Source organism: Xenopus tropicalis, chromosome 1 (genome assembly GCF_000004195.4).
Source record: "Xenopus tropicalis strain Nigerian chromosome 1, UCB_Xtro_10.0, whole genome shotgun sequence".
In the NCBI taxonomy this organism is placed as follows: Eukaryota; Metazoa; Chordata; class Amphibia; order Anura; family Pipidae; genus Xenopus; species Xenopus tropicalis.
The window spans coordinates 5,980,277-5,995,185 of NC_030677.2; the positions used below are offsets into that span (position 1 = coordinate 5,980,277).

General features: G+C 39.4%; 1 protein-coding gene across 1 annotated transcript; it reads right to left on the reverse strand.

Moving 5' to 3' along the window:
* Nucleotides 1-453: 453 nt before the first annotated feature.
* LOC116408401 (vomeronasal type-2 receptor 26-like) lies at nucleotides 454-13,149 on the reverse strand. The gene is made up of 3 exons (XM_031895185.1): nucleotides 13,075-13,149; nucleotides 2,231-2,354; nucleotides 454-1,361 (listed from the first exon to the last, which is right to left on the reverse strand). Exons 1-3 carry the CDS (start codon nucleotides 13,147-13,149, stop codon nucleotides 454-456), a joined length of 1,107 nt encoding a protein of 368 aa, XP_031751045.1.
* Between the last annotated feature and the right edge of the window lie 1,760 nt (nucleotides 13,150-14,909).

The following is a 14,909-nucleotide window of genomic DNA, read 5'->3' on the forward strand; positions in this document are numbered from 1 at the left end:
TGTACCCATGATGCACCTGTGTCTCTGTGCCAATGGGGTCATTTGTAGGTTCCACCTAGTTCTCTATGGAGGTTGAAGGAAAAAAAATACATACACAAAAGCACTGACCAATGCGAATGCTGATTAGATTCCCAGCACTATATCAGCCATTTTGATATTATCTTACATATAGAGATAATGATGGCATTTTCCCGTCATTATATGGCACAGGAATCAGACATGGGGATAAAGGGACAGACTTGTTCAGTGCTGGGAAACTGTGCTTATTGCTCCCAACTCCAATTGCAGGAACAGGGAATATGAGTTTCTGATCTGGCGTGCATTTCCTGACATCACTCACCCTTTCTCTTCAATCTTTTAGCAAAATACTTCAACCCCTAAAAATTTACTAAATATGCCCCTTTTATATATCCAAATACATAAAATGAAGAACTAATAATGGTATTGGAAATCTCAGTGATGATTGTTGCTAAATAAATGGGATTTTGTGTTCATTTCAGGTCCTAGCATAATAATATAACATTTGGGCAGAAATATAGAGGCTAAAAGGCCGGCGCTTGAGGTGAGTATGGCAAATATCTCCACACACACAGTGTTTTTGCCTTTGGTGCTCAGATAGGCCGGGATCATTGTGATCCAAACACTGCAGAAGAGCAGCATGCTGAAAGTGATGTACTTGGCCTCATTAAAACTGTCCGGTAAGCTCCGAGCTAAAAATGCTAAAACAAAACTAACAGCTGCCAGAAGCCCCATATACCCAATAACTGAGTAAAAGCCAATAGCTGAGCCCTCATTGCACTGAATGATGATGGTTCCAGGGGAAGTGTGAATGTCCAGTTCCTGAAAGGGAGGAGAAATGGCCAACCAAGTCATGCAGATGATTATTTGAATGGATGAGCAGAACAAGACTACAGAATTGGACAGTTTGACTCCCAGCCATTTTCTCCATGAGCTCCCTGGCTTGGTGGCTTTGAAAGCAACACAAACCATGATAGTCTTGGCCAGGAGAGAAGAGACAGCTATGGAGAAGGTGATTCCAAAAGTGATGATGCGCAGCATGCAGGTTATATCCACAGGGCGACCGAGGAACAGAAACACACTGAGGAAGCTCAGCTTGATGGAGACAAGGAGGAGGAAGCTCAGGCTCCGGTTGTTGGCTCTCACTATGGGGGTGCCTCGGAATGTGATGAAAATTCCCAGTATCAGGAGAGTTATAATATAGAACAGAATGCTTACTGATGACAAAAATTCAGCAATGGTACAATCAGTAAAAGAGAGAAACTCTTCAGTTCTTGCAATACACTGATTCCTTTGTTCATTGGGCCATTCCAAGTCTGGGCATTTAAGGCAATTATCACTGTCTGTAAAATATAACAAAACAATTATTAAGTCTTCACCAGGCCCTTTGGCATCAGTAATAGGTTTATTAGCCAAAAAAAGAATGATGAGACACTCTACTCATTCCCTTCTATAGTTCCTAGGGCCATCCTATTATTCCTGCATTTTACTGCCACTTACTACAATTGGTAATAACAGTTGAAAGATATAAAATACTTTATAAACCCCATTTAACATAACACTTTGCTTATTAAAAGGTATAGAGGAAAGCCACATAGTTTGCTTGTTGCCCCACACAAAGAACTGCTGTACTGGGTGATGAGCAGGGACCAAAGCTTTATAATTTACAATAGGCTAGAGCTTCCCACACAGCCCTTACACCACTTACACACCAGGTAATCAGCTTGGAAAAGGAACTAAACTGTTCTGACAGCTTCCTATGGTTATCTGAGTTGGTTATCCCCTTTATACCACTTTTGCTATTGTTTATTTCAAAAGGGTTGCCCTGTAACAAGTAGAAGGCAATAATTCAAATATTGTAAAGAACCAGTTGGGTAACGTAAATGGTTGGCATAGATGTGGGAGATGTACCCAGTGTAATTACTGTCCCGAAAATGTGCAGTTGTCTAAGTTTGGTAAGTACCATCTCGAATACAGAATAAGCAGCTTTATTACCAGTTCTTCCTAATTTGTGATTCATATAATTAAATGTATTGTCTTTGGATGAGTGCGACCAGACTGCAGCCCAAAGTGCTCTCTAGCTGGGCTCCTAATAGGGGGTCATGCACTAAAATACTTTTAGGTGAAAATTTAGGTATAAAATCCCAGAATTCTTTTTATTAAAAAATTATCTGGTCCAGTTTACAGGATTTAATATGAGGAGATTTCCTACCAGTCTGATTGGAGATCTCTCCTTCAGAACACCGGACACAGTGATAGCAGCAGGGCTGGGCTCCGGGCTCTAGTGCCTTCCTGTAGCCGGGCTGGCAAGCGTCTGTGCATTGGGCTCTTGGCATCTAAAAACAAGAGAAATTAAACGCACACAAAATCAACAAAATCAGAGATACAGTACAGTTATAATTGCACAGTCACTACACATTGTCACTAAAGGCATTTGCTTGGGAAGAATTAAGCCCCAGGCTACTGAGATGGTGTTTGGCACAGGGGTAAATCTCCAGTGGTGTCGAGGCTGCAACAGGGAATGGTATAAGCTGAGAGGAACCTACATTTTCACACCAATATTCAGTGTATTCTCCTACATTTCTAAAAGAAAAAGAATCGCTCTAAGGGAAACCCTAAAGCGAAACAAAATTTCTCAGAAACAATGTAAATAAATAATGAACAAATAAATGAAAAAATGAAAACAATATAGTAAACTAACAAACTATAAGTACCATGTGGTTCGATGAGGTCCGGGTGTTTAAACCCCGGGCCTGCCGCTCAAGTTTTAGAATCTATCTCTTATGTAGTTTAAAGCCTGAGAAACAGCATGCTCACCAAAGTCCAGCCATGGTCCGGGTGCTCACAGCCCCGAACCCGCAGCTGAGGAGGAATAACTTCAAAGTGGAAGGAAGGACATCGAGCACACTTCGGACACAAGGAATCCGTTAAAATTCTGTACTTTATTTCATCATGTTTAAAAACAAAAGTGTGCCTGACGCGTTTCGTGCGTTAGGAGCACTTATTCATAGGCAAACATCAATCAGTATTGAAAAACTTTAAATAGCTAACTCAGTATGACGTTGGGGATGACAACTCAGGCCACACCCACTCCCAAAATTCAAAATTTAAAAAAGACAGACATGAGAAATACTTCATATCAGATTTTCTCTAACGGATTCCATCAAAGTTAATCCATAAGGGGTTAACATTATCAGTTAAAGACTGGAGAACATACTAAAAAGACTGTCAATTAAATAGAATCAAAATGAAACATGCTGAATATAAAATATACCAATATATAAATATACACATAACATAAATAAGTAAATGAATAAATAAAGCATGTGAACATAGAAAAAATGTGTTGGCAAAATAAAGCATGATACATAATTAGATACACCATTAGATCTTCAACTTAATTAGAAAAGATAGGTTTTTAACACAATGCCATTTCATTAGGGAATGTACTTATACCAAATGGAGGCTACGTGTTTTAAAAGCTACGTGTTTTAGAAGCAATCACCTCATTCCCAGGGTAAAAGGGGCTTCGTACTTTATTAAAATCAAGCAACTTTATCAGCAGAGCTCAATGTAATAAATCAAAAATAACTTTTAAACGTAACAGCTAATGTCAAAGACTGAGTTTAGACCTGCAGGATAACGGGTGTTAAGAGTAAAAATCCATTTGACCTCTAATCGTAAGAGCCTAGAAAGTCTATCTGAATCTCTTTCATCGGGTAAAACCCTATCAATTATCTGTATCCTTAACTTAGAAACATTTGAGTTGCAACAATGTTTAAAATGCCTGGCCACTGGACTACCCTCATTACCTGACACTATGTGTCTGATATGCTCTCGCATCCTGTTCTTCAAGGGACGGGTAGTACAGCCTACATACTGGATTTGGCAACTTAAACATGTTAAAAGATACACCACAAACTGCGTATTGCAATTAGCGTAAAAAGGTATATCGAATGTTTTGCCGGTAACAGAGCTACAAAAGCTGGTGGATTGCTTGATATACGTACATGTCACACACTTTCTCGCACCACAAATATACGTTCCTTTTGTTTCCAACCATGTATACGTATATTTGTGGTGCGAGAAAGTGTGTGACATGTACGTATATCAAGCAATCCACCAGCTTTTGTAGCTCTGTTACCGGCAAAACATTCGATATACCTTTTTACGCTAATTGCAATACGCAGTTTGTGGTGTATCTTTTAACATGTTTAAGTTGCCAAATCCAGTATGTAGGCTGTACTACCCGTCCCTTGAAGAACAGGATGCGAGAGCATATCAGACACATAGTGTCAGGTAATGAGGGTAGTCCAGTGGCCAGGCATTTTAAACATTGTTGCAACTCAAATGTTTCTAAGTTAAGGATACAGATAATTGATAGGGTTTTACCCGATGAAAGAGATTCAGATAGACTTTCTAGGCTCTTACGATTAGAGGTCAAATGGATTTTTACTCTTAACACCCGTTATCCTGCAGGTCTAAACTCAGTCTTTGACATTAGCTGTTACGTTTAAAAGTTATTTTTGATTTATTACATTGAGCTCTGCTGATAAAGTTGCTTGATTTTAATAAAGTACGAAGCCCCTTTTACCCTGGGAATGAGGTGATTGCTTCTAAAACACGTAGCTTTTAAAACACGTAGCCTCCATTTGGTATAAGTACATTCCCTAATGAAATGGCATTGTGTTAAAAACCTATCTTTTCTAATTAAGTTGAAGATCTAATGGTGTATCTAATTATGTATCATGCTTTATTTTGCCAACACATTTTTTCTATGTTCACATGCTTTATTTATTCATTTACTTATTTATGTTATGTGTATATTTATATATTGGTATATTTTATATTCAGCATGTTTCATTTTGATTCTATTTAATTGACAGTCTTTTTAGTATGTTCTCCAGTCTTTAACTGATAATGTTAACCCCTTATGGATTAACTTTGATGGAATCCGTTAGAGAAAATCTGATATGAAGTATTTCTCATGTCTGTCTTTTTTAAATTTTGAATTTTGGGAGTGGGTGTGGCCTGAGTTGTCATCCCCAACGTCATACTGAGTTAGCTATTTAAAGTTTTTCAATACTGATTGATGTTTGCCTATGAATAAGTGCTCCTAACGCACGAAACGCGTCAGGCACACTTTTGTTTTTAAACATGATGAAATAAAGTACAGAATTTTAACGGATTCCTTGTGTCCGAAGTGTGCTCGATGTCCTTCCTTCCACTCCTACATTTCTAGCCTTCTCCTGTTTAATTGTGGATCTCCATCCCTGACTATCTCCAGAATAAACTCTGAACTGGCCTTTTCAAAATTTATTTCAAATTCAGTCTTGGCATCTATAAGCCAATGCCCCATCCATGGCGAATGGCTGCATTTGCTCTTCAGGGCAGGGTACTCCTTCTTTGTGACTTTAACACTTTGTATTTGTAACAATTGGCATGTAATACTTCATGTAAGTTTAAATGTATTTATTTACGTGGTAATACTGTTCGCGCGCTAATTGGCGCGTCTATTTTAACGCAAATTCACTTTAGTGAATCAACCCTATGGTATTTCTTTAGATGAATGTGGCACTTCGTAGACATGCAAATCATTGTCTGTTGTGGGCTGTCCATTTTCTTGCTCCCCACATATTTCAGTTGCTTCCTGCCTTGTCTGGCCTTGAAGATCTGCTGTTTTTGATGAAGGCCAATTTTGATCATCATCAAATGGTCTTTGTGGCTTCCAGTCATCAGGTTCTCCAGTCTTCTTTAAATGTCTACGATTTCTTCTCAATACCTTTCCTTCCTCTGTTCTGACTAGGTACGACCAATGTCCTAGGGTTTTTATGACTTTTGCTTTCTGCCAGTGCTTGCTATATTTATCAAGTGGTTGAACCCAAACATTATCATTTATCTGAAGAGTTGGTAGATCTCTTGCTGATCTCTTGTAGTACTGTGCCTGGCTATTTTGAGTCAGTTTCAGTTTGGATTTTATGTTAACAGCAAGTTCTGGGTTCAGAAGTTGTTTAGTTATTGGTAAGAGAGTCTTTGTGCATCTGCTCATTAGTATCTGAACTGGGCTACTGCCAAAGCCTTGTGTGGGTGTATTTCTTAACTCCAATAACATAAGATAGATATCTGTACCTGCTTGTTTTGCTTTTCGCATCAGTTTCTTGGCCATTTTCACTGCAGATTCAGCTTTGCCGTTGCTCTGAGGGTATCCTGGAGAAGAGGTATTGTGCTCAAATTCCCACTTTTTAATAAATTGTTTGAACTCCTCTGACATAAACTGGGCAGCATTATCAGAAAACAGTCTATCTGGAATGCCATGTCTTGAAAAGTGGGCTTTTAGCTTTTTTATTACTGTTTTTTGATCTGGTGTCTTGGAGGTAGTCTACTTTCCAGAAATTGGAATAGTAATCAACTGTTATCAGAAAGTCTTTTTCATTCCAAGTGAACAAATCAGTACCAACTTTTGACCATGGTCTGTCAGGGATTTCATGGGGTTGCAGCGTTTCCTTCGGCTGCTTTGCATTGTGTTATGAACTTTTTAATTTGATCATTCATACCAGGCCAATACACACATTCCCATGCATGGCATAGACACCCTTCTATACCTATATGTGAGGAGTGTAATCTTTACATAATGTCTCTTCTGAGACTCCCTGGAGTCTCTTCTCTCCCTCAGTCTCTTCTGAGACTACCTCTTTACTCCCTTGAATATGATGCCCTGATGTATTGACAGTTCATCTCTGATGTAAAAAAAGGGAGAAATCTCAACAGGGGTATATTGTGTATATTTTGGCCAACCCTGTAAAATGGTCTTTAGAATTTGCATTGTGGAATCATGTTCTGTGCATGTTTGTACTTATGTTAAAGCCTATCTTTACTCATTGGCAAATATGCACACATATTGATGGTTTCAATATCCTTGTCACCTCCATGTGAGTTGGAAGGTAGGCCCTGCTCAGTGCATCTGCAATTAGTAAATCTTTTCCTGGACAGTAGGAAATGTCACAATCGTACTTTTGCAATCTAAGAAGCATGCGCTGCAGTCTTTTTGGAGCATTTATTAGAGGCTTCTTTGTAATGGTCTCCAGAGGCTTATGATCTGAATGCACTGTTACGTGCCTTCCATATGTGTACTGATGGAACGTCTCCATACCAAATACAGCAGCTAAGAGTTCTTTCTCAATCTGAGCATAACCACGTTCTGTAGTTGTTAGAGTTCTGCTTGCAAATGCTACAGGTTCTTTCTCCTGCATCAGTGTGGCTCCCAGGCCATTCATTGTATTACCACTGCTTGAGAAGGGTTATAGTATTTGAGAGTGGCTGCATCTGCAATGCCCTCTTTTACCGAGTCAAAAGCTGTTTGCTGTATTTCTGGCCACTCCCAGAGTGAATCTTTATGTGTTAACTGTCTCAGTGGGTCACACATATCTGACAAATGGCCACAGAATTTGGAGAGATAATTAACCCTGCCTAGGAAGCACTGAACTCCCCGTACATCTGTCGGGGCAGGCATCTCCTGAATTGCCCTGACTTCTTCTGGATCCACTTTTTAGCCACTTGATGTCAAAAGCTGCCCTATATATGGCACGTCAGTCATTTTAAGCTTAAATTTTTCCAGGTTGGGTTTAATGCCTTTTTGTCTACATCTTTCTAGAAGCTCGATCATGATCCCGGGGGGGGCAGATTCTAGGCTGTCACCTTCACCAACAATAAGTATCAGCTATTGTTTTAACACCTGCAAGTCCCTCTAGAGCTTGATTTAGCCTTTGCTGAAATATTTCTGGAACTGGACTTATTCCCATTGGCATTCTGAGCCATCTATATCTCCCAAGTTATCAAGTAGCTTGATTTCTCATCTAGTTCCACATGCCAGAATCCGTTTTTAACATCACATACTGACAATATCCGGCTTCTGATAAATCTGGCAGAATATCTTCTATTGTAGGCATTGGGTAATGATTCCTTTTTAGGGCTTTGTTAAGTGGTTTAGGATCTATACATAGCCTTAGTTTGCCTGATGGTTTCTTTACTATTACCAAGCTACTTATCCAGTCAGTGCCCTTCTGTACTGGTTCTATAATGTGCCTGCTGTGTAAATCCTGAAGTTTTTCTTTTAGTGGTTGCATCAAAGCTACAGGCAGTCTCCTTGTGGGTAGCCTGGATGGTTCTATGGCAGTATTAACCTTCAGTTTATATTTGCCTTCCAGGCACCCATCCCCTTTAAATAGATCAGCATAGTTTGCTTGTATTATCTGTAAATCTAAATCCAGCTTTTCTGGAGAACTTGCAGAGCCCTGTAGAGCCATTATGTTATGAAACTGCACTTTTATTAAGTCTATAGCCTGAGCAGCTTTTACCCCCAGCAGTGGCATATGATCTCTATTTTTTACAGTAAACTCCAGCCTGTAACTCTTTTTATTACACAGGTTATGAAGTTTTAGTCTGCATTTACCCATAGGTTTCAGAATACTTTTGTTGTACATCATAAGTACTTGGTCAGTGTGCTCTAGTTTAACTTCTTTTTTAAGCATATGGCAAGGAATAACATTGCAGTTTGCCCCACAGTCCAGCTGAAACTTAATGGGCTTTTTATCTAGAAGAAAAGTGGCAAAAAGTTGATTTGAGTCATTAACCATTGGTGGTTTTACCACATTTACACTCCCTGCTGCTGATTGTAGCTGCAGCCACATTATGTCTCTGTGCTGTCTGTGCCCTGTGTGACTTGCTGCTCTGCCTGCACTGGGCTGAGAAATGATTTCTTTTGCCACAGAGCCTGCAGGTCTGACCATAAGCCGGGCATTTCTCTTTGTCTCTTTCATGCCTTTTACCACAGTATTTACACAGGATTGATACTCCCTGGATTTTATATCTTATTTTGCCTTTGCCAGTTACTGCATGTACCCTACCCTCAGATGGGCCCTCAATCACTTTCACACTATCTGTCAGCTCAGAGGCTCTGCAGATCTGGAGACATTTTTCCCGGCCCAAATTCTCTTCCCTAAGCAGTCTCTCTCTCACTTAGGTGTGTGTCTCTGATTCCACAGTCTCTCTCTCACTTAGGTGTGTGTCTCTGATTCCACAGACTATTCGGTCTCTTATGAGGGAATCCCGTATATCCCCAAATTCACAAGTGGATGTGAGTATTTTCAGTTCTATATGTGTCAATATTTTCCCCAGACTCCTGATTCCTTGAAAGGAATGTATATCTTTCCAACATTTCATTCTTTTTTGGATCACAGTATTTATCAAATGCCTGGATTATGTCTCTTAAAGTAGGATTATCATCTCTGCCACTTGTTATACTTAAAGTTTGTGAGATTTCTCTGCCCTTTTCCCCAATCAAACAATGAAAGAGCTTTATTTTGTGCTTCTCATCACTGGGTGCTACTGTGAGTGCCACATACAGGCCCAACTCCTCTCTCCAGTGTTCCCAAGCTTGTGACAGGTTGGGAGACGTTACATTTAGTCTCTCAGGGGGTTTTAGTCCGCTCTCCATATTATGTGAATATTAGCAGTGATTGTTACTCACAGTTATAGCTGTACCTCCAGTTACTTTCACTTCAAGTGATTCCAGTCAGCATTTCACTCTAAGGTTCTGTTCCCTGGTGCCACCATGTTAAGATAGGTTGCCAAATCAAGGTGAGACAATCTCAGGATCAGCACAAACTTTATTAGATGATTCTAACAGAAGCCATTAGTGCTGAACTCTGCAGCTACCAACAAGTTTCTGTTAGCTAACTTGTACCCAGGTCTAAAAGCAGTGAGACCTCTAGTGGCTAAATCTAACTCATATTGCTACACAGCTGAAACCTTCCCAGAAAGGAAAGGCCATTTTAGCAACAAACAGAAAACCGACTTTCTTTTGAAATAAGATTTTGAACATCATTTGTCCTTAGATGTTTGGTTATAGGGACTCATTTGCACAATGGTAAAGTACAAATTCACACTCAAGATTATTCTTTGCTGAATTGTTTGTCTTGGCAGAATATATTTTTTTTCCCCCAGGAATTGAAAAATATCAGGTAAGTTTGTCCAAATTTTTCTCCGCATTCATTAAAAATATGGTTCCACAAGTGGAATGAATGCAAAAACAAATAAACTCTTTGCTTACATAAGAATTTTGCGCAATTACAAGCAAAAAAACCCCCCAAACCTTCCACATGTCCTACAAGTTTTGTATTAGGGTTTATCATGGTATTTACACTTAAATTCTAGATTTAATTTAATCCAAGAGATTGTTAAGTAAATACAGTGCAAGCACAGTGCAAAGTGGTGTAAAACTCTCTACAAAAGGTGACTCCCACGGATGATGTTAAAACCTACTAGTGATGAGCAAATCTGTCCCATTTCACATGGCTGAAAAATTAGCGGAACTCTTGGTAAATTTGCAAAACAGTTAAAAAATTGCTAAAATTGTTTTCCTTGGCAACTGCACAACTTTTTTGTACATGCTTGATTTTTTTTTTTTACATGTGAAACATTTTTTTCTCACTCCAAATAAATTAGAGTTAATGGGCATTTGTTCTCACTCTCACTGTGCAACTTTTTTTTACGTATATGATTTGTTTTTCACATGCAACTTTTTTCTTACTCCAAATACATTAAAGTCACAGCAAGAAATGGACACAGGATTTTGGGAAGCCACAGCTTCATGAAAACATTTTCCATTGAAGAATTGCAGAATTTCACAGCAAAGCCATGCCTGGTAAAAAGATTTGCTCATCACTACCTGGTCACGAAAAAAATCATGAAACAGCAAAAAATTTATAAAATTTGGGTACCGTGCAACTTTTTTTCACAAACTAATTTGGCTATGGTGAAATGCAGAATTTCGCTACAAATCCATGCCTGGTGAATAAATTCACTCATCGCTAGTGCTAACTTTAATGAAAGGCTTTAACTCACCCCAGGGAAAGGTACCAGACTACAACTGAACTTACTGATAGTGATAAGTGAATTTGTCCTGATTTGCTTCGGAGTAAAATTCATTAAACAACAAGAAAATTCACGAAACGGCAAAAAATCTGCGAAACTCGTTTGTTGCACGACTTTTTTGTCATCCAATTTTGACGCATTTTGCCATGACCGCGCCCATTTCAACGTGATTGTGCCCATTTCAGTGCAACCGTGCCCATTTTTACTTGACCACACCCAATTTGGGATTTTTGACGCATAACAACTTTTTCCGCTGCAAATTTTGCAAAAGATTCGCAAAAAACAATTCGCTTAATTCTGCGAAATGCAGAAATTCACTGCGAATTCATGCCTGCCAAAAAAAATTTGCTCATCACTACCTGCTGATGTAAATAAGTCCTGGGGTTTCACCATGCCCATGTTCTTCAGGAAATCTCTATTATGTTTATAGAGCTAATTAATATAGAAAATGCTACAGTATTTACATGACTTACCCCTGGGTTACACATTTGGTTGATAAATTAAACCAAACCAATTTCTCAGGGAGCATCATGCAAATAATGCAAATAATTCAGGCAAAATGAAACATGTTGGTTTGGAAAGATCAGAAAGGGACTTCTAACCGTTTTGTTCTTCATTTCCCATGGAATTTCATCTGGATGGATTATTAGTTTATAATCTGAAGGTGCCGATGGTATCAACCTGCCCAATGTGCCCAAATACGATGCATCATTTACACTGGGAAAGAAATAGATTGTATATCCGGTGTCCATCTCTCCTCTTCCATTGAAAGAGACCTCTCCCCCATACTTGGTTTGATAGGGATATTTTTTCAAATAGTGGTGTAACTGTTAAGAGATATATAATTATTAGAATTTAATAAAGCTGAAATAATTCCTTGAAATAGGCTCAAAATAGCGGCTCATTCAGAATTTGATTCACACATTATATTTTCTTCCTTACAAAATGCTTTTATAACATTGAGTCTCTCTCCCTTATTCTCCCATAGCTCTTTTGATTCCTCACTAGATATGTCTCTTTTTTTCTCTCTTGCTGTCTGTCTGTCTGTCTGTCTATCTTTCTTTGTTTATCTCAACCCCTTCCTCTTTCTCAGTATGTCTCTTTTTTTGTCTGTCCCTTTCCTCATATTCTGTTTGTCTACTTGTTCATCTCTCTCTTACTGCCCACAGCACTCTTTTCCTATAGTTTGATCTAACTGTCCTTCCCTTTTATATGTACTTCTTATTTCCTAATGCTCTCTCTCACTCACTCTCTCTCTCACTCACTCTCTCTCACTCTTTCTCTCTATATATATATCATTTACCTGTTTCAACCTTTCTATCTATCGGGGTCTCTTTTGATGCCTGTGTATCTTTCAATATGTAATATTATGTAGAAAAGGGTCTGACCTGTACTTCAGCTTAGACTGAGGAGTCAAAATTCCCTAGTAGAGATTATACGTTACACAAGACTCTCCCTCGCTGTATTGGTGGAGGAAAATAACTCACACCTCCTTTAAAACAGGTTATTTAGATTATCATATAACATTTTCATATAACATTATAACATCTACAGTATCCCCACTTGTTTTTGGTAGCCCTCATGGTATGGTAGCCATAATAACTCACAGATTGTGTTTTCTTACAAAATGCTTTTCTAACATTGAGACCCTCAGCCCCATTTGTTCTGGAGTCTTTTCTCTCTTCATTCCTCTGTAAATACCTCTCATTTCCTCTCTCACTGCCTGACTGTCTCTCCATAACTTTTTACCTATCTCACATTTCCTTCCTATTTCTCAGTCTGTCTCCTTTTCTTTTTGTCTCATGTAGAGATGTATGTCACAAGTAGAGAGCCCACAATGAAAATCCCATAAAGGACAGAGATCCCCAAAGAGTAAGAGGACCCCAGAAAAACAATTTATTTGGAAAATACACTATTACATCTAATGAGAGAGGTCTATTTGTGCTTTAAAAGTCTGTTCTCCATTTTGTCCCATGGGAGGAGCTGCAGTAACATTTAGGGGCTGTGGCAGGCAACTGGTTATTATCAAAAGAACTGGTAAATGTGTTGGACTAATTGAAAAGAAGATATTTCATAATGATACTTCTACACAAACAGACTGCTAAAATAAATGTCAGAATTCACCTGATATTGATAGCGCTGAGCCTTTCTGCCCTTCTCACTGAGGGAACGGTGCATCTCATGAACTGCCCGGGACATGATAGTGACTGCCAGATGCACGTGGGGAGACAGCGCCGCCAGTACAAGAGATTTCACAAACAAAACACATTGGGTGATGTTCTTGTCTTCGCATTCTGTATAATTTTGTTTGTATAAAAGCCCATAAAGCTTATTCTTATATGGGTCTTTGGATGAACATTGACATATTAGCAGCAAAATATCTTCAAGTAACTTATCTGTGGGATCCTTAGAAGGGTGGATGGCGTTTATAAGTTCTATTAACTCATGAGTTTCTCTGGGATATACAGTATATTGTGTTAATATCAAACTGCCATCAAATGTAGCTGGGATAGACTTCACATTGTGACCAATAACTGATGCAGAAGGTGACAGAATGAAAGTCTTATTAATCAGCATTTGTACATTGAGTTTGTATAATGCCAACAGAATGTCATTGCTCAATTTTCCACAAAGTATAATTATATCAGTAGTGAATGTATTAACGATCTCATTAATCCTGTTAATTTCTTTGTCTCTTGAAGGTGCATCTAAATAAGCACTTAACGTGTGTGTAAATTCAACACAAATTCCATCTCTGGAGAGATAATCTGTCAGCACATGGACTTCATTTTCTCTATCGCTATCATGTATTCTTATAATTCCAACCCACGTCCACCCAAAATGTTTCAGTATTTTACTGATAGCGAGTGCAGATCCACCAAAACCTTGTAATGTCCGGAAAAAGTATGGAAAGCGGACTCTGTCACTGAGCAAAGGGTCTGAGGCTCCGTAACTGATCTGTACATATAGAAGTAAAATAAGAACTAATAAAACCTGTGTTTTTCAAACCCAGCAACACCCTGAGATAGAAGTTGGAGCACCGTAAAGACCCAACATCGAAGCCCATCCATGACCATGAGTAATATGGCCTATGCCCCACAGTGTAGTTAGAGTGCTCAGAACTATACATTGGGGAGACAAAACAACCTCTCTGTAAGAGAATGGCCCAACATAGGGGGTAACTCCTCAGGACAAGACTCAGCAGTCTATCTACATCTCAAGGAAAAGGGACACTCCTTTGGGGCCAGAAATGTGTATATTTTGAGGGGGGCGTGGCCTGACATGGTGGAGAGCGGACGTGTTCACTGAGAGCTCCGTGCACTGGGTGTACAAAATCCCCGATAAATAGCATTTACATTAGCCTGATTGAAGAAATCGGGACCACACTAACCACAGGAGAATATCTGCTGCAAAACAATGGTGAAACGGAAACCAAAAGAGCAATGGGTAACGATGTCTCCATACCTGCATAAATCCGGCCTAGCTGAAAGGCACGCTCTAAGCCAAGATGGCGCCGATGACGGCGACGCACAGGAGGACCCGTCTCCATCGCTCTCTCCAGCACCCTCACAACAAGGTGATGACTCCCCACAACGGAGCTCGCCAGGTCAGTCGACTCTAATATCACAGCCACTATACACAAAGGCATTCCAGACCACAGAAGCCCCTAGATCAATGCGACAGGATCAGGCCACTGACTCAGAGTTGGTTACTCTACATGCTCTCTCAACTCATCTGCTAGCATTGCAAGACAATCTCACGGCGGCCCTGACTACAGCGGTCACTGAGGCAGTCTCTACAGCAGTAAAAGAACTGCAGAATGAGATCACCGAAATAGGCAACCGTACAGATAAACTAGAATCCATAGCAGACAATATCATACTAAGACAATCCTCTCTAGAGGAGGAAAATGCACTTCTCAAAGACGAACTCCAACAAATTACTAATATGTGCGAAGA

What these genes read in the sequence shown, in the direction of transcription:
- LOC116408401 (XM_031895185.1), bottom strand. Translation starts at nt 13,149, where the DNA reads ATGTCCCGGGCAGTTCATGAGATGCACCGTTCCCTCAGTGAGAAGGGC. An exon ending in CTCAGCGCTATCAATATCAG is followed by an intron (nt 2,355 to 13,074) that starts GTGAATTCTGAC and finishes TCTTGTTTTTAG; the next exon opens with ATGCCAAGAGCCCAATGCAC. An exon ending in AGAGATCTCCAATCAGACTG is followed by an intron (nt 1,362 to 2,230) that starts GTAGGAAATCTC and finishes TATATTTTACAG; the next exon opens with ACAGTGATAATTGCCTTAAA.